Raw genomic sequence first — 17,851 nt, forward strand, 5'->3', positions numbered from 1 at the left:
CTAAGTTTTGGAAAATACACATATCAGTGTGCACACACGTGATAAAATACACTTTCAGTTAATGCCAGATGTTTCCAAGAGTTCCAAAGCAGAGTGGCAAGGCTGTATCTCTGTGTTTCATGAGAATGCAAGGAATGAGGTACTAGGGACATACCCTGCCGTTTGCCCACGTATGACTAAACGGTGCCTGGAGCCGGTCCAGTCCAGAGGGTTTCCCAACAAGCTAGAAGCCAGGGCACAGCTGCTGTACGACTGCTCGGGGCTCTTCTGGCTTTTCTTCTCAGTCACTTCTTCTGTTCTCATGAAATATCCATGTTTTCTCTCACGCTAATCTTTGTTTGATGGGCTTTCTGGTTTTTTGCGTCTATGTTTTAGGTGGGGAGGAGGCAGAAAGACCTCAGGGCTGGAAACCATAGATATCAGCTTCAACTTCTGGATGCAGAATGCCATACTGCAAGTGATTAGTTTCCAAGTATGGCTCTAAAAATGGCTATAGCTGTATTCAGAAAACACTTTTCCTCAGTCTTTGTATTTTAAGTGCTGTGGAATCAACAAACACTGAGTAAGCTCCACTCCTGTGTATTGTGCGGTACAGGGGCATAAGAGTTTTTACTTGTCTGTTTCCTCAGGTGTTTGTGTTTGTCATTACTAATGCTGGTTTAGTTCAGAATTTCAGTATATTTTGTACTGTTGCAATAACCGAAAAAAATAGAAACTGGAAATGGGATCTTCTGCCTGTTGGTTGGAACAGTTTCTATAAATGCCCTGACATCTCAAATCAGAACACCCGTTCCTTCTGGTGGGAGAGAGGGCACTAGATAAGAATAACTATTTTATGTGGTGGAAATGTCTTATAATGCAACTGACCTTTGTCCCAACAAGTCCAAACATCAGGCCAGCATCACTGTTGAGGTGGCTGCACCCCAGAAGTGTCATTCTAACCCCACGCAGCATTCAGTCTCTGACCACTACCTTCAACCCGAACCAAACACCATTTTTGCATCCTTAATAAGGCTGCTGTCCTGTGCCCACAAATGGAAAACCTTTCCAAAAGGATTTGTGGGAGCAAGACAGTGAAACACTGTGGTAGGAGCTAATGCTAAGGCCTGTGGAAGTGCTTTCCTGAACCACAGCAAGGGCCACGACAGGTACCCTGCTAGGAGGAAGCACTGATGTCAGTCACGTTGGTAATGACAGCCATAGCATCCAGGTGGACATGCTCGAGGTGACAGTCCTGCTCTGGCTGGCACAAGCTGTGTGAGCCAACAGCTGTGCCCCATGACACACCCCATGTGCCCCCCCTCCTTTTGGTGTCATGCAGCTGGGAGTTGGTCACCAGTGAGCGGAGAGGCAACGTACCCACTTTCAGCTCCTTCCCGAAGACGGTCCTCTCTCCTAGGGCTGAGCAGTTCCAGCGCCCGTTGCGAAACTGGAACTGGCACTCGTTGATGCCCATCTGGGACCCTTCCCCGATGACGATAATAGCGTCGGGCCTGCTCTGGCAGATCGCCCGCTGCCTGGGGGCAAGACCCGGGATCTTGTTACAGATGATGCTGGCTCCCAGGGCCACCACAGAGGAAAAACCCCTGCAACGACAAGACACCGGGGTGGCTGGGGGGACCCTCGTCCCGGAGACGGACGCAGCACCCTGCCGCCTCCCAGCGCTGGCAGGTGCCCCCGGAAAACACCCGCCTTTCCCCCGTCGCTTCCCTCTCCCTCTCTCCGCAGCCGGAGCGGAGATAAGGAGCGCGTGGGCTCCTGCCAAAACGGGACGAACTTCCTCATTCGTAAATTAAAGCGCAGGCAGCGGCGTTGCGTGCCCGGGCCACGCACAGGCAGCGGGCCGGGAGGGTTTTCCCTCTCCCGCGGAACTGCTGGAGGGAGGGAGGACGGGGATAACGCGCTCTGCCCGCGGGCTGCGCCGCCTCTGCCCGCAGCCGGGCGCACCTGGACCGGCAGCGCCGCGGCGGCCCGGGCCGGGCCAGGCTGGAGCGGCGCGGGGGGGGATACTGCCAGGCGGAGAGCCGCCCCCCGTCCCGCTCCCCGCTCCCCGCCGGGGTCTCCTCCGGCAGCAGCCGCCGCGGGGTTTCCGTGCGGGGAGGCAGAGGCCCGGCCCGCGCTGCCGGCGGCGGCAGGTAGCTGCGGGAGCCGGGGCGGGGGCGAGGGCGGCCGCGGCACCCCGGGGCGGAGAAGGGCCGGCTACCCCGGGGGTCCGCACGCCCTTCCCCCCGCCCGGCCCCTCGCCGCTCCGCACGTTGCCGGGGCCGCCACCGCGCCCCGCCGGAGGCTGCGCCCCGAGGGCCGCCCGAAGGTGCGGGGCTGTACCTGTCTTTTACGAAATAATCGTGATCACCACCATCATAATTTTTTTTTTTTTTGAGACTTCCCGAGTTAAATAGTAACAGGTCTGGGCAGGTTAGGCTGAAAGCGAGAGAGAGCGCAATTGTTATAGAAGAAAGGGGGAAAAAAAAAAAAAGTTACTTACCCGATCTTGATATACACAATCCCCAGGCTCAGGAAGATGTGGAAGATCCAGCGCCTTGTTTTCCTGTTCATATTCCTTGCTTGCCGTGTCTCAGGACCAACATGCGAAACGATGCGTGCCACGCTCCGGCCCGGGGCCGTCTCCGGCGGTGCAGCCGCGGGTCACGGCAGCGCGGCCGAGAGGGGCAGCCCCCGTCGCGCCCCGCGCCGCCCGCCGCTGCGCGCTGGCGAGCCCCCGCAGGCACTCACCATGGCCCTGCCCCGGGGCTCTGCGCGCCGCCGGCCGCCTGCCCCGCTCGCTCGCTCTTCCCTCTATCCCGGATTTGTATGCCTGTCACACGTAGCGCTTTATTGCTGCCGATGTATGGGCTGCGGGATCCTGAGCGCCAGCGGCTCCGGGCGCTTCCCCCAGGTTCAATGTTAACTACCTAGCTCTCCCTCTCTATCCCCCCCCCCCCCCCCTTTTTTTTTTTTTAACTCCCTCTCTCTCTTCTTCAGATACTTGGGCGTGTTCTCCAAGGAGGGAGTTGTCCAGCCGGGGGGGAAGAAAGGCGGGGGAGGTGGGAAGAAGGGTAACCAGAAATGGCAGGCAGATCACCTGCCTGCAAGGAGGCTCACAGCGATCCTCCTCGGGCGGAGAGCGCGGCTGCTCCTGCGGGCACGGCCCGCGGGAAGGCGGCTGCGGGGAGTGTCACCGGGGGCTGTCCCCGGGGCTGGCCCGGGCCCGCCGGGCGGCATGGGGCCGCCGCGCTCGGCCCGCACCCCGCGCTGCTCCGCGCCGGCCGGCACCGGGGAGGGGGCTGAAGTTTTAAACTCGGCGATAGCCGCCCGTTCGCCGGGGCTGCCGAGCACCTGGGGCTGGTTTTATGCCTTTGCCCCGGCCCCGACGCTCCTCCCCTGGCTCTGCCTCCCCGCGTGTAACGTGCCGCCGCTCTCCCTCTGGCTTGCCGAGCCGAACCGGCGCGGCGGGGCGAGCCCCGGGCAGCCCGCAGCATCCCCGGCAGCGCGCCCGGGAGCGCTGCTTCGCCTGCGCCGGGGCGGGCGCGGTGGGACCGGCAGGTGTGGAGGGGCGGCCGCCCCCAGCCCCCCGCTGCCCTGTGTCGCCCCGTATGTGTCCCTGCCGTGCCTCTCCGCCTAGTTTTGGACTGATCCTTCTAGTAACAGAGACGGGGGCGCCCCGTCCCGGCGGGCCAGGCGTGGCAGCGGGCTCTCATCAAGTGGCTGCGGGACTGGCCGCGCCGGGGCCGACCCCCGGGGGCAGCGGGCGGCGGGAGACGCGAGGCGCTCCGCGGAGCCGCCTGCCTGCCGCAGGGGGGGGGGGGGGCGGCCCGAACGAGAGGAGTATCCCGGCTCCTCGGTGCGGGGATTTACACGGATATGGTGACTATTTTATTATCCACTCGAAATATTTCAAACAGGGAGGTTACCTAAATGATAACAGGGGTGTGGTGCGGGAACTGTTCCGCTGATAGTGTTTTTCTGAAAACAAACCCACAGTGACAGGCCCAGATGGTCCCTCCGAGGAAGCCGGCTGGGAGACCCTCTGGCGGTGCAGCGAGCGGAGCGGGGCCGCGGCCCGACGTCGCCGCTGCGCCCGCACGGACCCGCCGCTGGCACCACCGCTCTCCAGCCGCCCCAGAAGCGGGGCTGCGAGCGGGGCCGGCGGCGGGCGGCGGGCGGGGGTCCTGCATGTCTGCTCCCTCTGAGTGTCCGGGGCAGGGTGGGCGCTCCTCCTGCCAGCCGCCTCCATCCCTCCGCCTCCATCGCTCGCTGCTTCCCTGTGCGGCAGATACTTCCGTACCCTCTCTGTGCCCGGCAGCCTCCCACCGCGAGCAGCCGGAGGCAGCGGCCGGCCGGGCCCGGGCCGAGCGCGGGGAGACGTGGGCGCCGGTGGCGCGAGCAGCGACCGAGCCCCGCGAGCAGCGCCGGCCCCGCCGCGGCCGCAAACTCTTTGTCAGGGCGACACCTGGCGGGCACGGCGGGAAGGGCAGCCGCGGGCGGGCAGCGGGCGGCGGGCAGGGGGCGGCGGGCAGCGCGGGGGGAGAGGGCAGAGCGGAGTGAGCCGGCAGCGCGGGTGCCCCCGGTACCTGCAGGGCGTTCGGGGGCGGCGGGAGTAGCTGCCCCGAGGCTGTTGCAGCCCTAAGTGGAACGCAGCGGGCGCCCAGCACCAGGCACAAGCAGCGGGCCAGCGCACACGGCCTATACGCGTGGGTATAAGGCAGCGTACATTAACGAGAAGTAAATTTAAGGCTTAGGGCTTATCCTCTTTGGGTGGGAGGGAAACCCCCCAGAAAAGGAAAGTGCCATTAAGAGATAGGCAGAAAGGCATTATTCCAATTTGCATTTGTGTATCATCTCCTCAGATCAGCAAGGCACATACTATGTTGATGCTAAAAGTGAGCCCAGCCCCAGGTATCATGCTGGGGCAGGCACCCCGCGCCGTGCACCGGCACCACCACTGCGTGTGGGAAACAGGTGTGTAACAACCACAGGATTTTGGCGAACTGGCATACCCCGCACACAACACGCTCCTGCAGCAAACACACACAGAGTTGTGCACCTCACTCTGCCGGGGTAAACAGGCCAGTGGTTTAGGCAAGGTGGGATGGTGCTGTGTGAAGCAATAGCATAGCATAATCGTTATTGGTACTATAAGTAAGCATGGATGTGCTCAGTGCACCATCCTCTTTGCACAACAAACAGAAGTTTTCTAAGCGTCAGAACACGCCCTGTCATTGCAGCCAGTCACCAAAGCATGTATTTTGCCTGTGTGGATTTGTGAATGAAGATTTTTATTTTTTGCTCCATATATAGCTCAGTATGATGATGTCCTGAAGAGCTAGGGCAACCCAGAACAACCACCAAAATACTGCAGGTGTGCAAAAGAGCAGCTGCTGAAGAGGACTAGGGAACACACGGTGGAGGTGGGGTTTGTTGCTTTTTTTGTTGCTTAGTACAGTTGGTCACATTGGTTCAATAGTCCTTGAGCAGAAATGGGCACAGAAAGTCTCAGGAGTCTCATCCTGAAACTAAACCTGCTTTCCAAAGAACAGATGTACCCCCAAAGTGAATCTCTGAACACTAAAATAACTGAGAGGTCATTTTAAATTTGCTTCAGAACCTCAGTCCATATTCCCGACTATGATGATCTGGCACATAAAACACGGTCCAGGAGCTCTTTAGACTTCATTTTCACCTTTTTTTTTTTTTTTTTTTTAATTTCTGATGCTGAAGGTAGAGATGTTTTATCTAATTCAACCTCAGCAAGTCAGCTGCTTAACACATGAGGTCAAGGTTGAGCAAATTGGCATCTTAGGGTTCAGTAAGAGCAGAAAATGGCAAAGCCTCCTCAGAAAATTAAGATAAATAATTTACTGGACTAATCAATGAATTTCTCTTACTCTGTTTGTTCCTTAAAATTCGTGACCTATATGTATATGTGAGCGTGTGTGCATGTGTGCGTGCGCATATGAAGCATACATAAAATAACATTCCTGTGCAGATTACAGAAGGGTAGTTTGTCTTGTTTGGCAAAGTTTCTCAAACATTTTAGTCACTGTTTAAAATGTTGTAGACCTTAAATGGTTCTTCCAGCCATGTGGTGTTTCCAGTGGTCTTTCGTGAGTAATCTTTACCTACCACTTGTTTTACAGTGCATATCTATCCAGCTTCCTTTTTTACATTATGTCTTTATATTTATTACTTTCTAATCTCTGCATAATAAAATCAATATGAGGCATTTTGATACATTATTCTATTTCTCTTAACAGAGTACTTGAATAAGTTATAGGCAAACTGGTAAATGAACACAAAACTTTGAACAACTATTAGAAATCAATGACAGAAAAGCAGGAATCGGGAAATTGCCTGTGGCAATAGAAATTAACTTGAAACCATGCCCTTAAAAGGGTTAAAAAGAAATCCTAGAACTACTGGTTCATAAGAAAATGTCTGCAGGTGAAAATCCAGCTCTCTGGATTCTTCACTTGGAAGAACTCTATGGTCTCTTTGCAGGAACTTAAGAGGCAGCTTTTGCTACCTGATGAAGCACAGCTGCCTGCATCATGGGAAAGTGGCAGGTCTGCTCCAGACATGTTAGTCTGGTTTTAAGAGAGAGTCCAAGGCAGCTGGAAGAGTTGGGCTCACTCTGCTTTTGGGGAACACGCCTCGGTATGTGGTCAGCAGCCCTTCGAGCAGTCATCAGACAGCCTGGCCAGCCCGGGATGCAGCGCTTGCTCGGCATGGGCTGACAGACAGACCAGGATACTCAGCTGGGTGTTCACAGCTGCACTCTGAGAAATGCAGGAGGTCAGAGCAAGGCAGAGGGTCTCTGCAGGCCTGAAACTACAGGTCCTGTGTACAAGTCTTGAATGCATAGCTTGGGAGAGAACAGCCACCCCATCTCACTGCCCAGCCTGTAGGCAAGCAGACATTATTTCGCCCACAGTGGAAGAGGAGAAACCTCAAGACACTGTTTCATCCCAGGCTATGGCAGAAGGAGGGTTGGTGGGTGGCAGTTTCTGACTCGTGACCCGATCCATGGAGCTCGCCTGTCTCTCTTGAGATGCTTGCTGCTATGAGGAAACCTACCCTCGAGCAGAGCGAATAGTTTTATTCCAGATACGATCTATTCGCTCTCACCTTTTACTACCCGTTTCTTTATTTAGCAGCAGCAACTTTCTTCCAAACAAAGACTGGGCCCAAGCTACACCCTTGAGCCATCCATCACTTGTTGCCACAATGGTGTTTCTATTGTTAATTGTTTGTCAGGGTTGCTTTTTGGGGTTAGGCAGTGCAATGATTTAGTATGCTAGCTAATCAGCTCTGAAAAAGTATTCTCAAAATAAATTAGATTTTTTTAAAAAAGCTTGAAAAAATCTGTTGGTCTTGATACAATCCTTCTCAGCTCCCTCACAAACCCATGACTGGACAATAATTTCCTGTAGTTAAAGAGATTCACTGTGGCTCCTGGTCTTTGCACTGGCATGGGTTAGTGAAGCTAAGGAAGTTTGCAAAGCACCTGTCTGCTCAGTGTGTGGTTCTGGTCAAAGTTATTAATGTCTCATTTTTCATAAGCATAAAGAAATACAAGAAACATACCCACCTAAAATGAAAAAGAAAGATTGTCTGTCTTTTCTTTCTTTTTTTTTTTTTAAGATGGCCTCTGATAACATGAATTCGCAAGGGAGAATGTGGTTAAAAGCCCATTTTGTAACTAGATCCTAGATGCACATACCATCAATACTCCAACTCTGGCTCGCTTTTATCAGGCTAATCATAGCTGCACTGTTTTGTTGTCAAAACATCTCCTGTAGAAGTCAGACTAGAGAGTCCTTTCAATAGCAAAAATGTGAGGTTAATATACCAATGCTCCCTGTGTTAATTATCTCCTACCTCCTAAAAGGGTGTTTTAAAAAATACAATAAATAAATAAACAAACATTTGCAAGACCAGTTAATTTCCTAGGCTCATCTTGGCCCAATCCCCGCAATATAGCATATCATCAGCAACCACAATAACTTCTCAGTTTACAGATGTATTTGTGGGACTGCAAAACGAGCAATAAATAGCCTGCCGCAGAGTTTCTCTCTGCTAGGAGTAAATTATGTAAGGAGCTGCAGCAGGTCAGAGCTCAGGAAGGGTGAAAGCCACCTACCCTGCCTGGCAGGGCTGGCAGCACCGCCGCCACGCTGGGGTGGGTTTCCAGAGTAAGTCTTGTCTGGTTTTCAACATTTGTGGCAATAAAAAAGTTACACATGCCTTGTTGTGATCAGTTGCCTTGTGATTGATGAACTCTGATGTAAACAGGTATCTAGCAAGCTCAGGACAGGGGTCTAAGAAAGCCAGAGGAGGTTTGCACCCTTTGAGAGGGAAGCTCAGATCCTCAGGTCCCACTGAGATATGCTCCAGGTGGGGCCCATCCAGTCCAGGCAGGTGGTGACCTCAGCAGTTCATGCAAGCCAGGAGGCAGAAGTAGTTTAGGCAAGTACGTGTGTCTGGGAGCTAACTACCTCCAGCTTCATCTAGTTAGTAACTGATGGGCTCAGAGTGCTACAGGAGGTAAGTGAGGAGAGAGGTGGATGACTAGAAGGCAGTACATTTTGGGTAAGGAAAGAGATGCTCTGTTTGGATGATTTAGGTGTCTACTGGCTACTAAGCAACCTGGAAGATGCAGCTGGTTTGTGCTGATCTGGTGTAGAGCTGTCTCTGTGTGAGTACCCAGGCAGGCACGTCTCTGCTGTAGCCTCTACTGGGTCTGCTGGCTTTTGGAGCTGGACACAGCCTGAGGAGCTCAAAAAACAAGGTTTGTGAGTTCGGGGTTTCTCTGGTTTGGGGTTTACTCAGACTTTTTAATCTAAGTACAGATGAAGGAATACTTTATGTTAAAGTCAAAGCAACTGGTTGATATAGCTGCTATAAGCCTGAATTGGTGAACTCCATCAAGCCCTGTGTTTGGGGAAAAGTTGCAGATTTTGGGCCTCAGAGCTGAGCAAGTATCCCTGTGTGAAGACATGGTCATCCACTCTATGGAGTGTTAAAAAAAACATAGGCAGGGCTTCAAGTTTGTTCACGTGCTGTTTGAAAACACCTTGATTCTTTTTGCTGTGCTATCTCTGGGCCTGGGTAACTCGCTGTTGCTGCAGTCTGGGTGGTTTCCCATGCTCCCCTATGCATGTGTGTGCACACACACAACACACAGTTGGGACTGTATTCCAAAATGGGATCAGTCTTAACCCTGCCTCTGGCTGCAGCATGTGTCCCCCTGGGTACCATTGCAACTGCATGGAGTTTGAACCCTGCCCTTGCTGCGCATACCAGAGGAGGAGCTAATGAGTAATATACACAAAGTAAATTGCTCTCTCAAATAGTAATCCTTAACATCAATAGCAGAATTGGAGAAACAGACCTCTTGCTGTCAGTCATTTTGAGCTAAGTATGTGAATCCCAGTGGTCTGCATCTTCTGTTCCCTCAAGCAGTGTGCAAGTGTCACCAGGTGCCCATTGCACATCACGCAGAGACCTCCAGTTCTGCAATGACACACTTTCTCTTTTTATCTTTTGTCCCATGACGGGTATAAATGCAGCTATTTGTTCACAGGGATGCTACTCATCCAGGCTTTTCCCCCACCCCCCTTCTCCCTTCCCACACAGTTTCTTTGGGAGACTTTTCTGATTCCACCCCGTAACAAGTTACTTGTTACAACCACACTGGGGAATATGTTGCATTTGCAAAAAATAGTAGTCCTCAGTTATCACAACATGCGCTTAAGCAAATATTTTTTTAAAAAAAAAAAAGCCCTGACATTTCCTTTACATGTTTATTAATGGACACAGAGGTGAAAAGATGAACTGTCAAAGCAGATTATTTGTTGCCAAAGAAAGGTCTTAAACACCATGGATCTGATCCAGCAAATATGACACCGTCTTCCAGGCAGCGTAAGGACTAGAGAGCTACAGATGCTGTTAAAAGAATGTATTTCCAAAGCCATTGGATTTTCCCCAAGTCTATAGAGAGATGGACTAGTGACAGCACACACTGAGGGAAGGCAGCTGGGCTGCAAAACTGGGTGTGAAACACGCATTTTTGCTAGCCATGGCCAGCTGGTGTTGCATAGAGAAGTCCCACTGATGGTGTATCTTTTGGTGACCAAACCTGCTGGGTACCAATGATTTGTCACAGAACAGGCTGAACTCTGAGCCACTCACAGCACCGGGGCAGAGAGTGAGGAGAAGGATGAAGCAGAGCTGTGCTTGGCAGTGGTCGCTGCAAAAGTACCGTGAGCTCTTTGTTGGACACATGGACTGCGAGCATGGTGATGGGCAGAGCAGATAGCATGTGTGGCTGGGTGGAGAACAGCAGCATGGACAGCAAGGGTGTTGTCTATTCCCTGAATGTGTGCAGGGCGGAGTCACAAAATTGTGTATGGGAAGGGGTAACAAATAGCATGAGGAAATCATGTGGAGATCAGGGGAAGCAAACTTGTGTTCATGGCAGGAAGGAGAGAAAGGGTGGAGAAAGTGGAATGATGGGGAGGAAGGCACAGAAAGACGCAGGACTACTTTTTGTTCTGACGAAGGCTGACCTTGGACTAATGCATATTTACAAACCTGACAATCAGCAGAAGGCATGTTGAGGCTGTTACTACTATTGTTGATATTAATATAGCTATAATTATAGCTATAGTTAAAATGATAGGACTCAAAACCTGCCTTTTTCAAAACAGAAGCTTCCCCTTTTTTCCCTCTATTCACAGATTTGAGATGCACTTTTACAAGGCTGATGTCAAGGTGTCACTAGAAATACACAAGGCCACAGTGATATCATGGTGTGAGAGAGAGTTATGGGCAAGGCACATAAACTTTATGAAATATTGTAATTATTTTCCCTCCCTTTTTAGCCATTGCCTAAACTGCAACCATAAAACTGATCTTAAAATAGCACTGCAGGTGAAAAAAAAAAAAAAAAAAAAAACATAAACCAAAAGGAAAAGTACTGAACTAGATTTTGTTTTCCAGCCAAGTTTGATCAAACAGCCTTTGCTAATAGGAGAGCTTTGGGGGAATTCTGTGAACTCTAGGAAAGGGTATTGTATTGCAGATATCAGGGCTCTTATCAATAATTTCCTATCTCCTTCAAAGCCAGGAACTTTTCCCTATCTACCTAACCAGAGACATATTTTATGTCAAGATGTAAAGCAAAATAGGCTTGCATTCAATATTTAGTTTAAAGTTATGTAAACAACATTAACTGATGTGTCAAAAATGCGTTCATTGAAAACATTTGACTAAGCTAATTTGCGTTTTGGGGGAGATTGCTTGCACAGACACTTAAAGCATACATTTACTGTGGGCCTGGCAATGTCTTCAGTGAGCCACGCAGCCCTCCAGTTACACATTTCCAAGCAGTAATTGTGGAATAAATAAATTAAAAGTATCAAGCATGTAATTGTAAACTGTTGGGGGTCTAACAACATAGAAGACATGATGATCGGGTCTTAGCATGTACTCTGTACAGTTGAGAAGGTGTGACATGGATGCAAACCAGCACCAGGCCATGAGGGCTAGGGGTTGCCTGGCAGGGGTCTGGGCCAGGGTTTTGGTGGTCATTCTGGCCTCGTGGACTTCAGCAGAGCTTGCTGCCTTAAGCCAGATGAACAGACCCGGCATTAGGAAACTAGACGTTTCTTTGTGCTGCATTAGCAGCACTGCCCTGCCCTCCTGCTGCAGCTCTTGTGCGGCCACTCAGATGTCACCGAGGCTGGAGCTAGAGATGGGGTCATCGCTCTGATGGTGAGGACACTCAGCAGCTGAATTATCAGGTCTAGTGTCCATCTGCCAAAATTCATTTTTCTAATAAGCTTCATGTGTTGGTCCAAGACTGCCATGTAGTCACAGGGGATAAGCAGAATATTTGGTGCCTGTTCTCCAAGCTAGGTGGGACTTCCAGACGTAACCCTTAACTTGTGGTTCAGGTTAAAATGGCTTTTCAGCTGGAAAAGCTGTTCTCGCTGGGCTGGTTCAGGTGAGTGCTCTTGTCAGTAAGGGAGTTTGCTGTGCTGCTCATCAGAAGGGAAAGCCTGAAAAGACACCAAGAAATTCAGCCTTTACTGGAGTATTCCTGGGAAGCCTGTGGGAGCCGTGGCCAGGGGTCTGTAAGTGCACACACAAACCCTTTCGATATCTCGGAAGTCTCTACTCTAGTGAAATTATTTTCTTGTGTACGAGAAAGTAAGGGCTGTTTGGAAGGCGTCAGCACTGTACCTGAACTGAGCAGAGGGCACAGACTGAAAAGATTCCTGGGGGGATTTCTATGTTTGATAATGGATGTGTGGTGAGAGAAAACTGGTAATTCCATCTTTCACAGATCACTGTGTTTTGCAAGCCAGGGCTTCTTGATAGTGATATTGATATATATAGATACCTGCCTATTCAGTAGGTTGCCTTTCTGCAGTATCATCTACAAATGCAGAAGAAAAAGGGTCCCATCCCTAAAAAAACATTATTCTGTAAGTTGACGATAAGGGTGCAAGACACAAGAGTAAGGAGGGAACCATGGCTATCAGCATGGTGAGCAGCTGCTGTGGCTGTAGGAGAAGAATGCTTTTGCAAGTAGTCATAGGGAGCTCCACGTGGGAATTCAGCACCGAGGAAGAAGAAGAACACTTCCCTGGAAATAAGATAGAGGGGATAAAGGCCATTGTAGCAGACTAGCCATAGAGCAGTTTCTTATTAGTAAATATGTCATGAAGGGCCTTGAAAGCAAAGTCTGGTGGCTTACACTTGATGCTAAAGAGGAGGCGTCAGAAGAGGGACACAAAAGGAGGGAGCGTATATCAAAATGCTGGTGACAAACTGACTCGGGCAGTGCTGGCTGATCTGTCAGATGGTGAGATTCAACTGAGGGGGTCACTGGGAAAGGCTGTCAGTTCTCAGGACCCAAAGCAGCAAAACTTCAAGTATTAGACCTCATTTGAAGGAGAGGATTCATAAACTGGGTGTTAGGAGAGAGACTGGAGGTTCTGGTGGGCTGCGGGGTGGCTGACACATGTCACCCGGTCAGTAACAAAGGAAAGTGGGGTTATATGGAGGTGTGGGCAGGAGCTTTGCTTTAGCCTGGGAGAACCCCAGTTAAAAGTAGAGCTAAATAAGAGATGACCTTACAGAAAGATCTTTCTTTTTTATTATTTACTTTTTATTTGGATAGAAGGGACAGGTCTTGAGCTGAGCAGTGAAACAGGAGCTACCTCTGCAGAGGCAGCCACTGAGTTTGTGCAGAGATGAGTTTGGGTTTTTTGTCTTGTTTGGTCGTTGGTTTTCTCCTGGAAATGAGATGGTAGGAGAAAAGACACCAAGACCTTTTCAAGGCTAGTAAAGAAGTCTACTTAGCAAATTTGCTGAGTGAGTGACAGGAGGCAGAGGATGAGGGTTGCTGAATCCAGAGAACAAGATCTCAAGAAGAGTGTGGTCAACAGTGCTAAAAGTAAAGAAGAAAGATAAAGATGAAGTGTGTGACTGAAATCTTGGTAAGAAGAAGATATGAGAGACCTCGACCAGAGAAGTTTCAGTAGGATGTGGGGAACAGAAACTGTTGGGAGGAACACCAGGATACAACAAACAGCAAGGAGCTATGGAATGCAACAGTGTCTGGAAGGACAAGAGGGAAAGCAAGGGTGTTTGGGCAACACCTTAAAGAAAGGAGATGCTGAAGTATGTTAGTGAAGGGGAAACTGAAGAACTCAAGGTTAAATGAGGAGAGTTAAGTGTAGTTAGAATTAAAAGGGATGAAAGAAACTGAGATGGAGATGCCATTGGAAGGGAGAACAGGCCAGTGCCCTACCAGAGAGATGAGGAAAACCAGCCACCTCATATTTCCAGGGAGAACAGAGGAACCAGGAGATGACAGTAGCTGAGGAGTGAGAAGTTGAGCCAGAGTTGCAGATATACTTCTTTAGATTCAGCTGTATCTTACAGCTACTTAGCTGGGAAGGTGACGGTACAGAGAGGTAGAATGAATTTCCTGCTATGTTAACAGCTTCAGGGGGGAAAAAAACCAAAAAGTGAAATTAAGTCAGTAGGCCAGACTCTGGGAAGGCAGTCTAGACCGGACTGAAATGAAGCTTGAAAGCAAATGAGCAATTTTCAAATTGAGAAAAGGACAGAGAGGAGAGGTCTGCAAACAGAGGAGGAAAGAAAAACTAATTGAATTATCCGGATGAGCAGTGACTAGAGGGGAAATCTGCACAGTGGAGAGGTGAGGAAGAGCAGTACTAGGTGAAAACCATAGCAGATTAACCATTTCAGAGTGACTGAGAGAGTACAATAAGAGCTGCACATCAACTGAAGGCACAAGGATATGGAGATGACAATGCAAGAAATTGGTTGGATTGTCCTGTCACAACCTGACACCACCAAGAGCAGATGTGGGAATCTGGGAACAGGAGAAAGAGCTTTGGATCAAGCATGGAGAAGGAGGAGGATGGGGAGGGGCTGGGCAAGAGAAAGGGCTTGGAAGCAGCAAGAACACGAGGGATCCTCAACCATTTGCACTGTGTCTGCTCCTGATCCAGGAAGCTCAGAGAAAGGAAGATGCCTAGAAGAGGGAGAGAGCCCAGGTGAGGGGTCCCAATAGTTGGAGGAGCTGTGGGTGCCTAGGGTGTGCACGCAGAGCCCAGGAACAGCTGGGAGGGGAATGAAATTCAGTGGTGGCACTGAAAAACAGCTGGAGGTGAGGGGTGAGTGTAGCTGGGTGGAGAGGGTGATACACCAGGAGAGCAGGGACTCCATCCAGAGTTGTCAAAGGAAGGGATGAGGAGCATGGTGGGAAGAGGATAGGCTTGGCATGGAAAATGGGAGGGCATAAGGAAGATAACAGGGCCAGATGCTGCTATGAACAAAGGGTGAGGTCAGAGCAATGGCCGAGTGGCAGACAGATGCATGTACAAAAACAGAAAACAAGAGGCAGCTCCTGCCTGTGGTTTCTAGGTATGGCGTTTGGCTGCCTGCAATCAAAAGTGATTGATTACAGAATTAGGCTTGTGCTATTTTGGCCCTGTGACTTCAGATGCTGTAATCTAAGCCCACTGTGTGCTTATCCTTGCAGCAAGGATAACTCTTTAGGCATAGGGATGCTTTGGGGGAGAGATGTCAGAAAGCTTTTCCCCAAACCACGTTTGTAATCCTGCCACTCCTCTCATCAGTCATCAAGCTAATATAAAGCTGGCAGTGTGCTTCCTGTTAGAGTGTTGTGAATTTTCAAAGGCAAAGTGCACTATTGTTTAATAGCCAATTATTCACTGGCATTGATAAACAGGCTCTGCTTGCGATTACTGCAGCAATTACTCACTCTCCTAATTTAGACATGAGGAAAAATTAATTCAAGCTTCCAGTTGATCATTTATATCTTTGGCTTTTGTAATACACATCACAGCACACTGAAAACAACTCCACCATAAAGGAAACTGATCTGTTCAAATTGATAACGTGTTTTACTCTCATTCTGTCACTGAGAGAGGCATAACTGAGTCCAAACAGAGGGGCTGTGGCTGAAGGTGGGGTTTTTTATGTTTTGGGGACATAAGAATATGAAAATAGTTTTGATAAACCTTAAATTAAAAACAGAGGAGAGGGATGTTACTGTGGTCAGAAGGGAACTCCATGTACAGCTAAACAAGCAAATAAAATAGTAGGATGTTTAAGTAATTTGACCTCACCTTACCCCCAGACCACCCTTCAAGTGCTGATGGACCCATCTCCAAACAACAGACGTCCAAGACATTCAGGGAAGGCTTGTGGGGTTAGGAATGAGAGGATGACAGCTGTCTAGTTCAGCAGGAAGAGGGGTGGCAGAGGTATACAAAACTCTTGACAGTTTTAGTAAGGGTAAGTTGCAACCATCTTATTTACTCTTTCTCATAATTCAGGAGCAGTGAGCTAGAAAGGCATACACATAACAGTAGAACAGGGAAATACTATTATTGTTGTTGTTATGATTATTACAGTTAATTCACAAATTGCAAAGAGTGCAAGAGTTCTGTGATAACTGTAAGCTCGAGCCCTCAAGATCTGACTGAAAGAGCAGCACCTGAGAAGCACCTTCTCCAGGTTTTCTCTCTCCCCTTGGCTATCTCTGCCTTCGCTGCTGGCAGCTGTTCAGCTGGGCTCAGGGAAGAGCAGGAAGAGCCTTTCCTCAGCGTGCGCCACCGCGGCTCTGACAGCACATTCCTCGTAAGCACCGGTTCTGTGCGAGGTAGAACCTCTTCCGTGTCTCGTGAGGAACGTGCACAAGCAGAGGAGGCCTCACGCTCTGCATACAGCAACTGTGGCCACCGAAGCAGGGTACGGATTGCCTGCAGTTTCGTCTTCCAAATTCTGGTTTGTTTACCCCAAATGGTGTCACCGCAGTGAGCTTTTCTGTTCATGTGCAGTACAGACCTGGAGTGACCCCCGATGGGTATTTTGCTCCAGCTCTTGCCCGAGAAGTGCCTGCCAGGCGTCTGCCAGGTGGCGTTTGCAGAAGTAACACCACTGCTTTTGCCAGCCCAGGAGGTGGATGGGGGCAAAGCACAGGCAAGGCTGTGGCAGCTCTGATGTTCAAAGCAGACCTGAGGGAGGTAACTGCTTGGAAAACTGAAAGGCAGCAAAATACTGTCTCCTCTCGGAGATCAGCTCTGATTGATGACATAGCAGCTACGAGCATTTAGCTGAGCTGCTAGGCAAGTTTAGCCAAGGCTGAACACAAGGCTGGCTCACTAACAAAAAATTGAATATTGTTTCAACTGGGAGACAGAACCAGGCCTTTACTTTTTCCTCCTTCGGTGCAGTGAGTGCTTGATTAGCAACAGACCATTTTTACTAACGATTTCTCTGGACAGGATATCTGCCTGCCCCTGCCCCCCGCTCTGCATGAGCTGGAGGTGCTGCTGTCTCTTCCCACCTCTGGCAGGAGGTCGTGTCCTGTCTCCCTCACTGCCACCGTGACTCTGCCTGTCCTTAGGATGCTTGAAGCTTCTCTGAGCCGTTTAAGTGCCCCACGAGCAGAGCTATCCCGACTTCTTCAGGAGGCGCTAATGCTCCAGAAGCCAAGCAGCAGGGTGGGCACACCAGCCGGGCTGGGCTAGGGAGGAAGGGGGACACTGCTCTGGGGAGGCTGGGGGGGTTGCCTCCAGAGACAGGGAATGGGCAGAGCACCGCAGTTAATGGGCGTTGCTGGCTGCAAACCCTATGCCTGCACATTGCAGTTGTATTTGACACAGCCATGGGACATGCATGCACGGCAGAGGTGCAGGCAGAGGCTGCAGCACCCTGAGGCTCCTGGGTTTGGTGTCTGCTCCAGGTGTGGAGCAATTGCAAAGCTCTGACTGTTACAACTGGGCTGATCGGAGGAAAGAAAAGAAAACTATAATTTGGACTTCGTCTTATCTGAGACTATCATGCACGCTCAGGAACTGTGTAATTCAGTTGCCCTGCTTAGCCAAAAGCTAAATAGCTGCTAAAGTTTATTTCCTGTCTTTATAGCAACTGTCTGTCCCTTTATTTATGTTCACTGAAAGCTACTGGTGTGCTAAAAATAATTTTTGGAGCCATTCTTGTGGCAGATTATATAACAATCGCAGTCTGAAGTCAGCGTAGTTGGGAAGTGAAGGATGCCTCCTTGGCCAATCTCTTCTTACGAACTTCCATAATTTTTATTTTTATGTTTTGTGCTAAAGCATTTTCTGTCCCTCGCAGTTGAGAAGAGCTGACGGCTCGCATTGTTGTTACCTTGAAAGGGCAGTTATCACGGTTAATCCACCCTCCAAGGTTTTTCCTCAGGATAATTATTGTTTCAGTGATTCATCTTGCAGACCCTGCCCTTCCTTATTCACAC

The 17,851-nt window shown here is 50.1% G+C and overlaps 1 protein-coding gene across 1 annotated transcript in view; it reads right to left on the reverse strand.

Annotated features, from left to right (window-relative positions):
* Nucleotides 1-17,851, reverse strand: part of WNT7A (Wnt family member 7A) — a 99,812-nt gene that overhangs the window by 48,493 nt on the left and 33,468 nt on the right. The window contains exons 2-3 of the mRNA XM_080387112.1: nucleotides 2,486-12,062; nucleotides 1,360-1,586 (exon numbers count right to left, since the gene is read on the reverse strand). Coding sequence (XP_080243238.1) covers nucleotides 1,360-1,586; nucleotides 2,486-2,556 — 298 coding nt within the window. The 5' untranslated portion in view covers nucleotides 2,557-12,062. The remainder of the gene's footprint in view (nucleotides 1-1,359; nucleotides 1,587-2,485; nucleotides 12,063-17,851) is intronic.

The sequence above is a fragment of the Falco punctatus genome (assembly GCF_963210335.1).
Source record: "Falco punctatus genome assembly, chromosome: 4".
Classification (NCBI taxonomy): Eukaryota; Metazoa; Chordata; class Aves; order Falconiformes; family Falconidae; genus Falco; species Falco punctatus.